At 44.7% G+C, this 17,733-nt stretch overlaps 1 protein-coding gene across 1 annotated transcript in view; it reads right to left on the bottom strand.

Annotated features, from left to right (window-relative positions):
* Positions 1–17,733, bottom strand: part of LOC138559124 (hepatic and glial cell adhesion molecule-like) — a 472,939-nt gene that overhangs the window by 15,633 nt on the left and 439,573 nt on the right. Inside the window, exon 4 of the mRNA XM_069642690.1 lies at positions 6,285–6,524. Within this exon, the coding sequence (XP_069498791.1) occupies positions 6,285–6,524 (240 nt within the window). The remainder of the gene's footprint in view (positions 1–6,284; positions 6,525–17,733) is intronic.

Raw genomic sequence — 17,733 nt, 5'->3', positions numbered from 1 at the left:
TGCTGTTATTGCAGACAGTGAATTTAGCACTGTAGATATATATGTTATATTAATTTCTGAGAATCAAACTGGTCATGTCTCCTTGTCACTCTCCTGGTAGGCCACAGCTCCCAACCCAATGAGACTGGCATTGCCATGCTGGATGCATGAATTTGATTATTATGTGACAGGTGCTTGACTGAGGCTTTTGATCAGTTTGGTTAAATCTTTGTTTGAAGGGGCAAAGTCCATTTCCTCCAAAAAACAGCCAGACCTCATCTGATTGCAGGAGTTTTCATACCCTTCTTTACGGTTCAGTAGTCTTTGGACAAGGTGGTGGGTGGCCAGCTGATATTTCTAAGGGCTGATATGAATGTCCAGTAATAGTAGAAAAAGCACAGAATGCATCAGAGTTCATGTAGTGACATCTCTGCCCACTGCAGAGTGCTTTTATAATAGCGGGATGTACAGAATGCCATCTGTAGATGCAAGGCTACATGTACTTGACTCTGCTCCTGAAGAACTGGCATTTCTCAACTAATGTTTTCAGGAGCCTTTGTTCATGTTCTTTCAAAGATTGGATGAGAACGATGTTGTTATTCAAGTTCACCAGCACCTCCTACAGGCTCATGTCACCTGGCGCTCTCTCCCCATCAGAGGCTGGAAAATAATTGGTGTACCTGAAATCCGTTGTGGCATGTGGGTAAACTCGTAGAAGGTGGGTGGACAAATAAAGGGCATCTTCTCGTGAACCTGTGGGTATATGGGAATCTAGTATTCCCGGCTTCTCAGACCTAGGGCAGGGAACCTTCCACCCCTGGTCAGACTCTACGGTAACCAGTATATTTCATCAGACAAACCAATGCTTCATTCACTCCGGGACTAGTCTGGTGCAGGTGTTCAGTTTGCGGTTGTCAATACACATGTATAGGAGCGTTCATCCATTTTCCATTCACGATAGTGGGTGATGCAAAGGGGCTTCATTGGTTTAAGATTTATGAATATTTTCCTTCTGAATCAATGCCAAAATGGTCTATTTATTTAACTAATTAATCACGCACGTGACAATAGCCATCCCAAGAGACAGAGACATGCTAGCTGACACTATCATAAAAGGTTTCTTAGCCACATTAAACATTGTGCCTAGACAAAAAGTAGTGTCACAGATATTCCGAGCACCTATGACACCTGATTGCACACGGGGGAATATTTCACATACGGTACAGAGCATGTTGCGAGCTTGGATTTGGACCTTGCACAGAGGATAGCTAGATATGAATGTTCCAAAGGATGTTTGTGCTGGTCTTCTGGGACACTGGGGTTTACGTCAATGAACTGAGGGTCTGTCGAGTAAAGCGATTGATTGAGCTTCTTGTTCTGCAACTGAGAGTTAATGAGTAGCAATATCTAAACTGCTTCAGGATATCTCCTGCAGGCTTGTGTGGGTCCTCATCTCCTCCATTCCACAGCAATGATAACAATTGGATGGTATTTTTTTGGGCACAGAGACGGCGGCATCTATGTTGGTAAGTGACCGCAGATCTAGTAGTATTAAGCAGCCACTTTCCGTGAAAGGGCTTATTGGGTTGGGAGTAAGTCTTGCCCATTGAAGAAGTCTGCAGTCAAGGCAGAGGACAGGACAGCAAGAGGCATGGAGGTAAGTGTAAAAGGTTGTTACTTACTAGGGTGAAACAAGTGAGATTTGGCTAAAACCAGAAGTTTTAGTATGTACCCATATGTTCTTAAGTGTGAACTTAATTTGGGTTTATGAGTTAAATTATTAAACGTATAATTATTTAACATGTTAATTTCACTAAATTATATTATGCAATCTCATTCATAAAAATAGCCACATATTACAGAAATGTACTCTCATACTGACTTGCAACTAATCACAAAATAGAAACACACATCCACACTGTTACAACCACTGCCCCTTCCCCTTCATCGCTATTGTTTCCCCCCAACTAAACTGCTGTGCCCCTGCCTAATCCTCCAATCCTTTCACCCCACCACCCAAACCTCTTCTGTCTTATCCACAGACCAAGGTCTGGCAACACCCTTGCGGCGTCACAATACACACCTCGCATACAAGGTCAGGCGTTGCTAGACCACTTAGGTGGTGACGGCGCATATTGTCAACCACTATTTGTGATCTGTTAAAGCAGCATTCCGACATGCCATACGGGGGATCCAGTATTGGGACACTTGACGTTTAATAGAGCATTTCATCTGAGTTCATCTAGTAAGTAGCAGCACAATAGTAATTGATGCAGGGTTATTTTGTACTTACTATTATGCTGTGCTGAAGAAAAAGGTGTAAAGTTAGCTTTGCAATTTCTGTGGGGTGACCGGGTATGTTTATGGCTACACAGTAATGGATTCACTCCATAGTCCATATTTGCATCCCAGCATGACATTACCAGGGAATAATGTAAGGCATATGTATAATCTGGCATCCAACATGCATATGTTATAGGAGAGTATGTGTTGTTGGATCCCTAGGTGCCTACTCCTACTCTATGCTATAGGAGAGAATATGTTGCTATATTGGTAAGGCCAGTTTTGTGCTATGTTGGCAATATTATGCAAAACTGTTACTGCAAAATTGGCTCAATTACCAATATGAGGATCACTCTTTAGTGATGTCTGTGAACAAGAGTGTATACTAATATTACTTAATATACTTAAAGAGGGTGCCACCTGCCATGAACTCGGGTTCACAAAATTGAAACATTATAGTGAGGGACATCTATAAGAGGGTGGCTATACTGTGTATCTGACACCCAGTGGAGTCATAGAGACAGCCCTAATTATGTTAAACACTGCCAGATTTTAATAACAATCAGAAGTTCACACTGTGACTTTCATCAGTTGAATCTTGAATCATATCTTCAATAACACATCTCAACAAGAGCAAGGTTTCTAACGGGTTTCCCCTTAAGTGGGATCCCAGTGGATTCAGTGATACACTGGTTATAACTGGGATCATTCTAACCCTCCCCAACAACAGCATCATTATTTAGTGGCGCAGGTAAACACAGCATAAACATTAACAACAGCCTGAAATAAGATCTCTCAAAGTAACTCACTCTCTGAAGGGGACTAGTTCTCTATGCTACTCATTGCAGAGCACTCACTGGCTCCCCTCCCTCTGTGGCACTGGGGGTCTAGGGTGGCATTCACCCAGGGACAGAGTGTTGGTGCCTAGGGAGAACTCGGGGACTCAGAGAAAGGTGGTGGTGGCTATCCAGGCGGATCACAATACAGGCCTGGGCACTCTTCTGGGCTCCAGGTAAAGAAGAGGAGGGCAAAGGAGCAAGAGTGAAGAGCCAGGAAGGATGGGGATCAGGCTGGACCCTTCCAGGATGGGCCAGAGCACAATGGTTTCATGAAATGCTCTTACCTGGTAGAGGGTCAAGTTGAACGGAGTTGCAGGGGGTTGAGCGAGGGAAAGAGGGGTGGCCCATCAGACCTGTGTCTTCCATATAAGGAAGACGCCTCGTGTTGGCTATTGAAGATACAAACATTACAGGGCGCAGAGACTCCAAATTTAAGAACCCAATGCCATCAGGAAGTACAAACAGATGGGAGAGCTTTGTTTTGAAGGCAGACATGAGGTCCAAGAAGTGAATATAAAAGGGGCTCTTTTCAAAAGCACAGGGTGTGATTGCAGGAAGAAAAAGCTTCTTGGCCTGAAGCCAAAAGATGCATTATGGTGTGGCTATTCCCAGGAAACCGCCTGCAGTGAGATATTAAGGAAAGGTACTGCACAAACCGGGGTTTGTAGCCAATGTTCCAGTGCTCGGGGGGATGTCTTACTACTTGCATATTTAAACCAGAGACCCTTTTAAGTATAAATAGCCACAGATATAAAGTCTTCTGAAAGTGATTTATGCTGTTCGTCATGACCAAGCAATTTATGGTGTTTCGTTAATCCAGCCCCACAGTAGTCGAATGTCCAGCAAAGTCCACTCCACACTTACATTGGGGCTTGACAGCTGTTGCTACAACATTAGCAGCCTTCATATTTCCACACAATTGAATGTATTGTTTCTAGAAATGTCAAAGTATTTGTTTTTGATACTTTGACACATTGTGGAATTAAAATGAGCTCATGAGCAAGACATGCATTTTAAAAATAGCTCCCTGCCCTGGCACAGAGAGAAAAGTGTGTCCCGTCAAAGCAAATCCTTATATATTTCCATTGAAGGAAGAACGTCGAAGCCGCACAAAATAATCCTAAACTTTCTTTCATCTCAGGATGAAATGCGTGGTTTATTTACAGTTTCATAGTCAGAGTCAAATAGTCGGTCAATCTGTGTGTGTTTCATGTCCGACAGCAGCACTGCTTCAGAACAGTTTATGTTGTGCTACAGGGAAACTAAAAACTAAAACATGGATGACAACTTCACCTCCACCGCTCCTCCTTCCTATAAACTGAAGCTCCTCCACAGATGCATTTATGCACGCAAGTACTTCAACCAATGAATGATCTCCTATAAGAGACTGTGTGTTGTTGGATCACCTGGTTCCTCATACTCTATGCTATAGGATAGTACATGTTGTTGGATCCCTAGGTGCCTCCTGCTACTCTATGCTATAGGATAGTACATGTTGTTGGTTCCTAGGTTCCTCCTACTCTATGCTATAGGAGAATATGTGTTGTTGGATCCCTAGGTGGCTCCTACTACTCTATGCTATAGGAGAGTACGTGTTGTTGATCCCTAGGTGCCTCGTCCTACTCTATGCTATAGGAGAATACATGTGGTTGGTTCCTAGGTTCCTCCCCCTCGTCTATGCTATAGGAGAATACATGTTGTTGATCCCTAGGTGCCTCCTCCCACTCTACACTATAGGGGAATATGTGTTGCTGGTTCCTAGGTGCGTCCTACGCTATGCTGTAGGAGAATATGTGTTGTTGGCTCCCTAGGTGCCTTCGTCTACTCTATGCTATAGGAGAATACATGTTGTAGGATCCCTAGGTGCCTCCTGCTCTATGCTATAGGGAAATACATGTTGATGGATCCCTATGTGCCTCCTCCTATATTATGCTATAGGATAATACATGTTGGTGGATCCCTAGGTACCTCCTCTATGCTACAGGGAAATATGTGTTGTTTGAACCCTAGGTACCTCCAACTATATTCTATATGAGAATATATGTTGTTCAATCCCTAGGTGGCTCCTCCTACTCTTTGCCATAAAAGAATATGTGTTGTTGGATCTCTAGGAGCCTCATAATTGATGCTACAATACAATTCTGTTATTTTATCCCTAGGTGCCTCCTCCTACTCTATGCTATAGAAGAATACATGTTGTTCGATCCCTAGTTGCCTCCTCCTACTTTATGCTAGAGGTGAATATGTGTTGTTTGCTTCCTAGGTGCCTCCTCCTACTCTATTCTACAGGAGAATACTTGTTGTTGGATCCCTAGTTGATTCTTTGTACTTTATGCTGTAGGGGAATATGTTTTGTTGGATCACTAGGTGCCTCACATGCTATGCTATATGAGAATATGTAATGCTGTATTCCTAGGTGCCTCTTCCTACTCTATTCTGTAGGAGAATACGTGTTCTTGTTTCCCATGGTGCCTATTCCTACTCTATGCTATAGGAGAATATGTGTTTTTGGATCCCTAGGTGCCTCCTGCTCTGCTGACAAGGTACTAAACAGCAGCGCCAAATGTCTCTACTTAGCTGTGGCTTTCAGCCATTTATCCACCTGACTGCGCCTTTCTCTTAAGTGCCGGAACCTCTTACTTGTGATCTTCCCAGAATTACTTGCCATTTATGTCTGTTCTAGTGGCCCTGTGAAGCAGGCCTTCATTTGGCATTACCATTGGCCAGCACCATTGTAATTGCACCATTTTTAACGATGCGTTTCTGGGCAGAAAATAGACTTGCATTAAGAAATGGAAATGTGGGTAAATGGAGAGAACAGAATGGAACGTTTGCAGGAGAAATGGAAAAGGGATTATGTCAACAACATACTGAGAAAACAGGACGAATTGAAGAGAAAGATGAAAGGAGACACATAACTGTTTGATGGCTGCTCTTTTCTCTTTGGAATTTACTGAATTTTCTTTTACAGAGGCAAAAACAAATCAACAGAGCAATGTAAACTCCCACTGGCCTCGACTATCGCCGCAAGGATTTCCACCTTATCACATGAGTCAAGTCCATTATCCTCTCTCTAGAGACTGAGGTGCAGCGCTTGGACGCAGCACGTCCATGTTGACCTTCCTCCTATCAAACATGCAGTCCCGCTGCTCTAGCTGCGCCCCATGACCTCTGCCTCCTTACCTGGGCACGTGACATCAGTGGATTGACTCTGTTCCTCACTGACGTGGTTCTTCACGGTGCAGGTCACGTTCCTGAGGACAGACTCGTAGCTCATCTCTACTACCCTGGAAGGGAGCCATGAGGGTGTCCCATTCACACTCCAGGAATAGGATGGGTCAGTGCCATTCTCCATGAGGCAGGACAGCTGAACACCGCCATTCAGATGGCATGTGTAATTCACCTCAGGTGTGGACACAAGGTCTGAAATAAAAATGTCACAATGTTTGGACATTTTGACACAGGATTTATAGTCAAACCTCTATCAGGTACAGGGCTGAAAGGTCCACGTGTGGCATCTCATAACATTGTGACCATTGACATACTAAGAGTAGAGCTCAGCGCCCTCTTCTATTTCCACCTATTTATATTGTTTTACTTTTAATATCCCCTCTCGTTCCCTTCATGACTATTTTCTTGTTCTTTATTTTCTCTGGTTACATCCTATTCCTATGATTCTCTATTTCATTCTTAATTTCTGATTGGCTGAAACGTTCCTCTTACCTGCTTATCAAATGTAATCTTTCTTCCCCCTGCCTCGGCTGCAAGTATATCAAATGCCACCCCCAGACCTATGTTAATGGCCATCAAGCGACTTGGAATGACCCAGTAGAGGGTTGGAATTACCTATCTGAGGGCCAGAGATAGTTGCACCCCATCCGGATCTTCCAGGCACCCCAGCTTTTACACAGCTGTCTGCATGCCTGGCTACTTCTTCCAGCCTTGATGACTTTGAGTTGAAAGAAGGCTGGCAGGAAATTACAAGACAGGTATGAAGGGCATACGAGAAACCAGGTTCTAGGTTTCATCAAGCATTTCCCTCCAATGTCACTGGGTCCCACCACCACCATCCATGTTATTTTAAGAAGAACGTACAAAGCATGACTAACGCCACAAGTGCCTTCTTGCACTTCAGATCCCTGCCCAGAACCTTGTGCCACTGCGGGTGACGTCCCAGAAACCACTGCTGGAAAAGGCAGGTCTTCATATGTTTTTGGAAGACCTGATTCCTTTCTACAACTTAGAGCATCAAGAGTAGTTGGCTTCAAATGGTGGGAGCATGGCAGGGGAAGGTTTGCCCACCTGCTCTACATCAACTGAACTGCAGTACTTCCAGCAGCAAGGCTGCAGTTGGGAATATACATCTGTAAGGGAAGTACTTTGTGACCTGTTTATTACTAAAGGTAAACCCAAATTATAATAGGAGTCCACGGCCACTGCTCCATTCTCCTCTACTCCTCTCTCTTCCTAACATCACGTGCCTTCATACCTTCCTCCTCCACTCTCTCTACCCTGTTTATGGAGCTACTCATATGTGTAACCTTTATTTATTTATTTATCACACACTCCTTCACCAATGGGTGCATCATGGCACTGCTGGGAGGTAGGAAGGGAAGGAAAGAGAAAAAGAGGGGATCGAAATACAAGGTGAGCTAAAACAAAAAGGTCTTCAAGGTGCGGCGAAACAGCAGGTGATCCTGTGTGGCATGCACGGTCACCCGAAGGGAGTACCACAGCCTGAAGGCCGCAACAGAGAAGACCCGGCCACCTGATCTAGAGTGGTGAAAGCGGGGAACCTGAACAAGATGAAGAGATGAAGAGATGCAGAGCATAGACAACGAGAGGGAATTTAAGGGGGAATTTGATCTGCAAGTACTCAGGACCTGAGCCATAAAAGTCCCGGTGCACCATGCAGAGTGCTTGGATCTCGTTCCCCCACAGGAAGCCACTGCAGTGAGGCCAAAATCGGAGCGACAAAGGCCCGAAAAGGTGCCCCGGTCGGCAGCCTGTAAGAGGTGTTCTGCGGGACCTGCAAACAATGAAACAGATAGAGAGGCTCGGCTTGATATAGGGCATTATTTATTTAATTTATGTATATACTTATATTGCGCCGGTGCCCGCAGGCACCAGGGCGCAGAAAGAAACCGACTTAAGAAACCAGGATGGTGGCGGTCTAACAACCTTATTGGAACAGGACGCTTTTCAGTTGCTTTCTGAGCAATAATGGGTTACTTTGCATTGTGCCATATATAAGGGTGATTCTCTCTGCATCTTTTTCATAATCTCCACTCAATGCTAAAATAAGCTGTGTATCATCAGCGAAATTACTGAATTGAGCTCCCAAATTATCTAGGAGGTCATATAAAGGCCTACAGAAGATGTTAAATAAAGTTCAGGGGATGAACACGCACGGAGGCCCCAACTCTAATGATTCCAATCCAGAGTAAGCATTTTCTCAGACGATTCTTGGCTGCCTGCCACTCAGGAATGAACTGATCCAATGCACTACATCTTCAGAGCAGGTCCCTAGGTATTTTAACCTTTGGAGAAGCTTGCCATGATCCACAAGATCAAAGGATGCTGATAGATCCAACATCATCAGCAGCCCTGATTGACTTGCATCCATGTTTTCGGCATTTCAGTCTGTGGATCCAGCAAAGCACACTCTGTACCATGGAATTATCTGAAGCCTGATTGTTTTGGATGTAGTAAATCGTCATGTTCCAAATGCTGCTGTCATCGCATAGTGGCCGCGTTATCAATAATGTTCAGCAGAAAAGGCACATTCGTTATCGGTCTATAGTTAGTATGAAGTGTGTGATCCAATCCTGCATTTTTAATCAATGGAGTTACCGTCTCCCTTTATTTCAGTATATCGGGCACTTCATTACTCAGGAATGCGGCATTAACACACAAACCAAGAATGGAGTAAAGGGCTCTCTATTGTCCAGTCTGATTTTAGCAGGGAGATTTTCCCCAAAACATGTGGTAGGTCCCGTTTTCTTCAAAATGTTCTCCATAATTTCATTGGACACTGGTTTAAATGAAAAAGCCCCATTAGCCTGCAGGACCATTTCCTCCCTCCGCTGAGCACCACCACTATAATGTGGGTGTTCCATATTCTTCCTGATGTTATCATGCGCTGTTTTGATCTTCACAGTCTGCTGTTTGGGGAATAAATTGATTTAATTGGGCCCTGGGTTTCTCTAAATCTCTAAAAAATGTCAAAGAGCTTTTTTGAATCATTGTTAGAATTTCAATCTGGTTGTCATAAACGTTCTTTTTAGCAAGTATAATTTTATTACAGTATAGTTTATCAAGTGACTTCCAGATGGTTTTATTCTCTTGTGTCTGTTCTTGTTCCCACACTCTCTCTGCCGTTCTGCTTTCTTGTTTACAAGCAGCAAAGGCTGGGGTGAACCATTTCTGCTTATTGGTCTTTTCCCTGATAGTTTTAGATTTAAGTGGAGCGACCCAATCCAGCAGATTAGTAAAGGTTTCCTCATATGCTGCAGCCAATAATCTTGCCTCAATCTTATACCCAACCTCATCATTTTACTATTTACTTGCAGAGATTTGCAAACTTTAAGTTTATAGCCTCTAAGTATAACCTAAAATGTATACAATCTGCAGGAACTGTCTACCACTATAAGAAGCTCACAGGATTCTTTCCTGCAAAAAGATACATTTAAGAATTATAATGCAAGCCAAGTGATCTAATTCAATTCAAGACAAATATGACAATATCACTACTTCCATAACAAGAGGACAATCACTAAAACAGTAAGCACAACCCTAATGTAGCTCTTCTTACTAAAATATGACATTAAGCTGTATACCACATATATATATATATATATATATATATATATATATATATATATATATATATATATATATATATATATATATATATATAGTTTTCAAATCATGAAGTTTTCAATGTTTTTTTTTCTAAACAGAATGTCTCAATGCTTTTCTTCTCTTAAGAAAAATATTTGTTGGTATAAAATGCATTGCAACTTTAAATGCAGCACTCACATATATGCAAAAAAAAATCTTGTCTATTAGATATATATTTTGAAAATACTAAACCACAAATATTGGAAATAAGTTTTATTTCTTGTTCACCATTTTTTACTTTTCGGCGACTGTACAAATTCACTTTCCCTCCTGATGAACCACTAATGTAAAGTGGGGAAACACGTGTTGAGGGTATTGATGTTAACCTTAAGAAGTTGAGAAAGAAATACAACTAAGCTGTGAAGATAACAGTTACTACTAAATAAATGTATGTTAGGAGCGCCTGGCAACAGTGTTTGTATCCTTCATTTGAGTACTTCTATTAGCTCTGTACAGCCCTTAGAGCAGGAAACCACAAATGTAGGCAGCACCAACAAGTTTAAGAAGAACTAATAACCACTAAAATCCAATCACTCGCCGCAGTTTGCCACACAAAGGCTGCTATCTTCTTGCTATTCATTGTGTGGTTTTGTGTTCGCCTCACTGACTGCCCTGTCTTACATTGTAATGCGGGGTGTTTCCGCTGCATTCTTCCTTCCTCCAGGTTCTCATTTTCCAACTAATTTGTCCATCTAGCAAACTGTTCTACTATCGTGTGAGCTTTTGTTGTATTGGTCAGTTGTCTACTATTGTCTCGTCCCTCTCTGTCTCATCTGCTTGTACCCCTATATGTTTCCTGCCCTAGTGTTTCCCCCCTTACCTCCACCCTCCCATCCCCCTCTTCATTTCTCCTCTCCCCCACCTACTCTATGGTGCTCTGTGTTTTTCCTATCTTTTCTAACTGCTTCTCTATCGACTATCCTGCTCTCCTTACTAAGTCTGGTAGGAAGAAGTTTAAAAAGGACATCCTGGTCTCAAACCCAGGCCTCCCTATCAATAACAACTATACCAGTGCTTCCTGCAGACAGACCCTCACTGACATCCTCTTTGTTGTTCCCTCGCCAGACCTATGGACTCCTCATATTGGCTCTGTGCTTTCTCCTTTCTCTTCTTCTCCCTTTAATGGTGGCACATGGTAGGTCATCATTAATGTTTACCTGAATGTTACCATCTTGGTCCAAGGCCCTCAGGCCAACCTTCTCCTCTTTGATAGATGTTTCCCGCACCTCATCAATTTCCTTTCTTCTCCTGCTGTCCCTTCTCTCCCTTCCACGGCTACCTTGCCTCCCACCTCTGTCTCCTCCTTAGCTATCTTGTCCTCTCCTTCTTCCTCTTCTACTCCCCCTTGGGCTCCTTCTACACCTCTACAGGGCATACCTCTGATTTGTAACCGTCCACGGAAGTCTTTCAAGGATGGCAACCTTCTCCTTATTGCCACTCTCAACTCTCGCTCAGCTGTCAAACACTCCTCTGACATCTGCCGCCTCTTGGAAGACCTTGACCTCAATGTCCTCGGTCTCACTGAGACATGGTTCACAGCCAGCTCTGTCACAAGCTTTGACACTCTCCTCCATGATGGCTACAAGATCCTCTATGTGCCCAGATCCAACCGTTCCGGAGGGGGTGTGCCCTGATCTTCCCAGAGTGGATTCCTGCCTCTGTAATTCCTACACAGGCCTACTCCTCTTTCGAATTCCTGGTCTGTAGGCTTTCCCTCTCTCCTGGCCACTCTCTTAATCTGGCTACCATCTATCGGCCACCTGGTCAGATCTCCTCCTTCCTCTCTGAGTGGGTGAATCTCTCCTCCTCCCTCCTGGCCTCGACCACTCAACTCCATTTTCTTGGAGACTAACATCCACCTGTATGCTTCCTGTCCTTCCTCTGGACTCTTTCGCAACCTCTGAGACTCTCTGTTTCTATTCTCCCCTCCGGCCTGACTCACTCTGCAGGGCACACTCTGCAGGGCACACTCTGGATGTTCTGATCTCTTCAGACCTTCCCCTTTCTATCCCTCTCACCACTCCTTTATCCTGGCGTGATCACTTTCTCCTTTCCTCCCATCTCACCCTATCTACCCCTCAGGCCAAGCCAACTCCAGCCACCTACCTTCTTGGTTATCTGACCTATGAAGCGTGTGCATTTTGAGGCTTTCGTCGCCACTTTCTCACTCCTCCTCCAATGGCTGACTCACATCCTGACACAGCCCTTCCCAAGCTCCAATCTGCTATCTCTGATACTATTGATGTTCTTGCCCCTGTCATGAGGATCCACTTGAAGCCCAAAGCAAAGTGAAACTCCTGGTACGCCTCAGACCTCGTCACCCTTAAACGCAAGTGCAGTGTGGCTGAGAGGAAATGGCTAGCTTCCTGTGCATCCTCTGACAAACTGGCCTGCCCCCTGCTCCAAATGCAATACCGGCTCTCTGTCCGCACCAAGAAGAGAGCCCACATCCAAGCCTGTGTCTCTGCAGCATCCAACAACTCGGCCGAACTCTTTAAAATCTGCAAGGAGCTGGCCAATCCTGCAGCAGTCTCTATCTCTCCTCTCCCCTCCCAAGCTCTCTGCACGGCCCTGGCTTCTCATTTCATCTCTAAAACTCAGGACATCCTGTTCTCTCTATTGTCCTCTCCCCCTCCTCATTCTACTCTCTGCTCTACCTCTGCCCCACCCTGTGGCCACCACTCTTCCCTCCTTCACTGCCTTTCCTCTGTTGTCCTCCAACAAGGTTTCTAGACAAGTCCAATCTATGAAAGTCTCATCAAAACAGGTTGTCCCATGTTCTTCTAAAACCATCAAGGACCAGATTGACACCCTTGCTCCTTCCCTGCCTGACTTCTGCAACTACTCCTTCGCCACAGGAGCCTTCCCTTCCCCCCTGATGCACTCTCTTGTGCACCCTCTTCCCAAGAAACTTTCAGCCGACCCCTGCTGCCCTGCTAACTATTGCCCGATCTCCATCACTCCTTTTCTGGGCAAACTCCTGGAAAAGCTGGCCATCTCCCATCTTAATCTTCATACTGAATCTGTTGGTTGTTTCCATGATCATCAGTCTGGCTTCAGAGCAGCCAGAAGCACAGAAACTGCTCTCCTGAACATCCGCAATGACCTGCTCTCCAACCTCGACTCTAATACCCCCTCTGTCCGCATTTTACTCGATCTCTCTTCTGCTTTTGACACGGTCAACCATGACATCGAGCTCAACCAACTCTGTAATAACCTGGGTATCACCAATCAGGCCCTGGCCTGGATGACCTCTTTCTTCTCCAATCGACCCTCCCGGGTCCAACTAGGGTCCTTTGTCTCCTCTATCTTTCTCTCTACCTGTGGCGTTCCAAAGGGATCTAACCTCTCTCCATGGCTGTTCAACCAATACCTGGCACCTCTTGCCCACTGCATTGCCGCTCTCTGCCCCAACTTTCAGTGCTATGCAGATGACACTCAGCTTGTTTTCAGGCACTCTTCTACCACTTCTTCTCCTTCTCTCATCTCTGACTGTCTGTCTTCTATCCCGGAGTGGTGTGCCCCCAATGATCTCTGTCTGAATGCCAGTAAGACGGAGATTCTCTTCATCAGCACACCGTCTCTCTCCTTTCCTGTCAATCTCTGGCCAGCCTCCCTTGGCCATGGTTGGACTGGGAAAAGAAAAGGGCCAGGACACCTAAAAAAAGTGTCCCTCACCTTAAAAAAAGTGGCCATCAAACCCTAATCCGTGAATCATGTCAATACACAACTTTACAGAAAATGCTACTTATGGAGGGTTAATGGTGTTTGTTGCATGTAATGTTTTATGCAAACACTTGCGAAAACAAGTGATAACATTCCTCTTCGATGGCCTTGCCAGTATTTGAAACTGCTACCTGCAGATCATAAATAGATCACAGCAGCGCTAGCGAGCGCTCAACCTGTTGGTCTATATTACTGGAGTAAGCTAGGAGGAGCAAGCAGTTCCTTCCTTCTCACCTCCCATCATCCATCACTCCCTTATCCCTCCCTCCCTTCCTTACTCTTGATTGTCTTCTTCCTTTTTTCTTTTGTTCCTTCCTTTTATTCTTGCTTCCCGTTCCATTTTCTCCCGTTTCTTTCATGGGCATCGTTCCTCTCCTCCTTTCCTTCCTCTCACACATTGTTTCCTATCTGTCTCCCTACCACCTTTCCTCTTAACTTTCCCCCATCCCTCTACCCTCCTTGTTTGTGTCTCTTCTACCATTCCTCCTTATTTTTTTCCCTCCTCACTCTTTGTAATTCCTACTCCATTGTTATATTGGAAAATAGCAGTTAAACATAAATGATTGTGCATGGGTCAAAAGGCTAGGGTGCACTTGAGTCGAGTGCAATGATGGCTTCTGCAGCATTCTGAAATCACAGCTGATACCAAAGGGCAGCTACATCAACAAGCCCTTAGGCGAGACAGCACGAGAGTGTGATAAATCCATGTTTATACTTTAGTGAAGTCAGAAGCTCTCACTTTCCACAACTTCCTGTTTTCTATTCAAAACCCTGAGAAAATGTGCCCTGCACCAGAAAAACATATTCAAAGCAAACATGGTGCAATAAACCTTATGTCCCTCGGGCTCCCTCCTAGGCACACAAATGGCCCAAGAAATAGGACTTGATGCAACTTCAGAAGGGGTCCTCAACGCAGCCACTAAATCTAAACCATGCACAGCCTCTGAAAGGTCCCTTACTGAGGGGCCTGTAACAAAACTCCCAATGCACAGGGGAGCATGGACAACACATGGTTTCATATCATTCTGTGTATTGGGGTTCAGCTGTGCAAGCGCACAGGCAAAATAAAAGGTAGGATCTGTACATTCAACCATACACCCAATATATATTAAAGCAGGCTGTTTGGAATAAGGGCCAGCGTTTAGTTGCCAGAGACTGTGACTAATTTCGGAATAAACAACACTGAGCTTTTAAGAGAGAATAATGATTGTACGCCTCAGCAAATGCAACCGTCTGGCTGCACAAATACTCTTTTTATTTCACCCACCCTTGACCTGCAAAGGTAAGGTGGAAGCAGTGTGCAAGGCATTCTGGGAAATATTTCTTTTTAAGTTAAATTAGTTTTTCAGAATGTACTATATACCCATATTCTGGGTATATAGTACATTCTGAAATACAATCCTATGTTTTACAGACTGCGACGGTCGTATGCTGCAAAGTTTGTAATCAAGGTCAAACACTAGGCTCCAAAGACCACATTATGACAAATTATAGTGCACACTTGTGCTTGCCACACTTTATACCTAATGCAGAAGTACAATTGACTGTCTGTGTCCTATAATTGTACACTGGAAATGAGGAAATCAGCTCTTACAAGAAGCACTGTGCATTGGACACTCCTAGTCAATGGGCTTGCACAAAATACAAATACATGCAGCAATATTTACTACAGTTTAAGGGAAATTTCAATTTCTGTAAAACTAAAATTATGAAGCTTTGTCGTGGCCTGTAGCAGTTTGTCCATATCAGACATTTTTAGAAGATAAGAGCTTTCGCTCATGGGTTAAAAAGAGACATGTGGCGTGGATGCAGTTCGTTTTCAGTATTAGAAAGCTTTCAGAGAAGCTTGATCATGACCTGATAAGTGTGACATACATACATACATACATACAATCTCACTGCATGGAGGAGCCAGCAGGTACGATAACATAGACCCAGGGCGGCCCAGGTTGAAACATAGAGCTTCCTGCACATATTTATTGTGACACTGGAGCCACCTAAATACTGTATGGTCACCACTCCCTCCCAGGACCACCCAATTTAAACCTTTACAATTAACCGCCTTCACTGTGCTTTATAACACTGACACACTGAGTAGCATCAAATGCCTTTACCACTGGGCAGCACTCAGTGTTTTCACCACAGAACACCATCACATTCACATGCCTTTAACACAAAGCAGCACTGACAGGAGCGTAGCACCTTTGACAGCAGCGTAAACATATCTTTCGCTGAATAGAATCACAGCACAGCATTAATGTTTTAAACATTAGGCTACACATATGGTAACTCTGTCCGGACTTTGCTGCAGCAGATAGCAAATTCAGAACCAGTCCCACCTGATTTGCCTAAACTGTACTCGGACCTCCTCCATTTGTGGAGCTCTCCCACTGAGTAGCACCGCAAAGAAGTGAGGGCCCGGCCTATCTTAAAATGGATAGACAAGCGCAGACTGTCTCGGACCTGCGAGCATCAGTGGGGCTGCCCCCAACAAACCAACTGAGCTGCACCATAAATGCCTTATGCACAGACAGCAACATGAACAGCCAGGTCCCTAACACCCCCTGGGCCCACATTATGAGAAATCGTATTCAATTGAATACTTGGGGCCAGGCTTGACAGAATATGGAGGGTGGAGACAGGAAGATAAAGGTAAAAGGGGAATGGGAATTTGGAGCAGGACAACGCTTCAATTAGTAGAATGAAAGAATGCACAATGATACTATTTCTGAAAACTTCACATCAACCAGGATACCTACGCCCTGCATGTGCCACCAGGACAGGACCTTTCACCTTGCCCTGCACCTGGTATGTCCAGGGAAGCTCTTCCATGTGGGCCGAGTCCACACTACTTTAAGCGTGTGGTTCTGGAATTCATTAAAATTGGCAATCCTGCATGCGCACCTTTATGTACACACAAACGGGTCGTTTTAGGATTCAGTGTGCCCCTCTCCCATTGTGCACTTTTGTAAGGACTACTACAAAGGCCGGCCCTCCACCTCTGTTTAGCCCACACTGAGCCAAGTGTTGCAAGCAATGACCCACGCAGACCACAACACAGCTCCCTTCCTCACCAGCTCCGGATACAGTGGCAGGAACAGCATTGAGTTTAAGTCATCTCATGCTCCCACCACCATATGCCATGGATGGGAGAGATGATGCTGCCTGTAACAGGTGTTTGAGAAAACCTGATCTTCATTTAAAAGACACTCATTTAGTCTAATTGTCTTGAGTTGCATGTGTTGTTAGTCATGCTGACACGATAATTGCGCGGCCGTGACACACACTGACTGAGTGGCAGTGCTCTGGCCCTTTCTCCACTAACAGAGATAGTAACAATTAATTACAAACACTTCACTTGTCTGTTCTCGTTCAGAGTGACTGCCTCTTCTCTGACTACCGGCCCCCGCTGGCCCATTCAATTTTATGTTTTTATCACTGTGTGTTACCCAAGTGCACAAATTCTGTCTCCAGAGACTCTCCACGCAGTTTATGGCTGGGTCAGGCAGATCGAATAGGCCCCTCATCGTTGTCGGGTGTGCTTTGCTTGAGGCCTGCTCCCTCCTCTGTCATCAACACTTCCTTTCGAACATCTGTGCATTGTGCTGGGTGTGGCACCCATCAACACACCAATACACATGATGGTCCACGCGTCTTGAGCATGATTGGCTGCCACTGCCAGCCTGCTACATATCGACATATCAACAAACCCCCTGCCCTGAGAGTGTGAGGCTTAAGAGTCATCCCTGGGTCAGCCCCACCCGACCCCCCACCCAAGGCAGGCAAAAGCAAACTTGATGTAGAGCTCACCCCACACGACAGGAATTGTTGGTGTTCTCGAAAAGAATGTGAATCTGCCTGCCTGGTGTCAAGCCAGTGGATGGCTGGCCACTGGCAGCCCATGACACATGCTATTGGTGCACCATCAAAGCAAAGTTAACACTTACTAAGTGTTCACTTTTCTTTGATGATGTTCTCCGACTGACACTGTGTGCAGTCTAAT

This window comes from Ambystoma mexicanum, unplaced genomic scaffold (genome assembly GCF_040938575.1).
Source record: "Ambystoma mexicanum isolate Mex_15411 unplaced genomic scaffold, UKY_AmexF1_1 Mex_scaf41, whole genome shotgun sequence".
Lineage (NCBI taxonomy): Eukaryota > Metazoa > Chordata > Amphibia > Caudata > Ambystomatidae > Ambystoma > Ambystoma mexicanum.
Note: the sequence above shows the minus strand (reverse complement) of the source record. Positions and strands in the feature narration are given on the sequence as shown.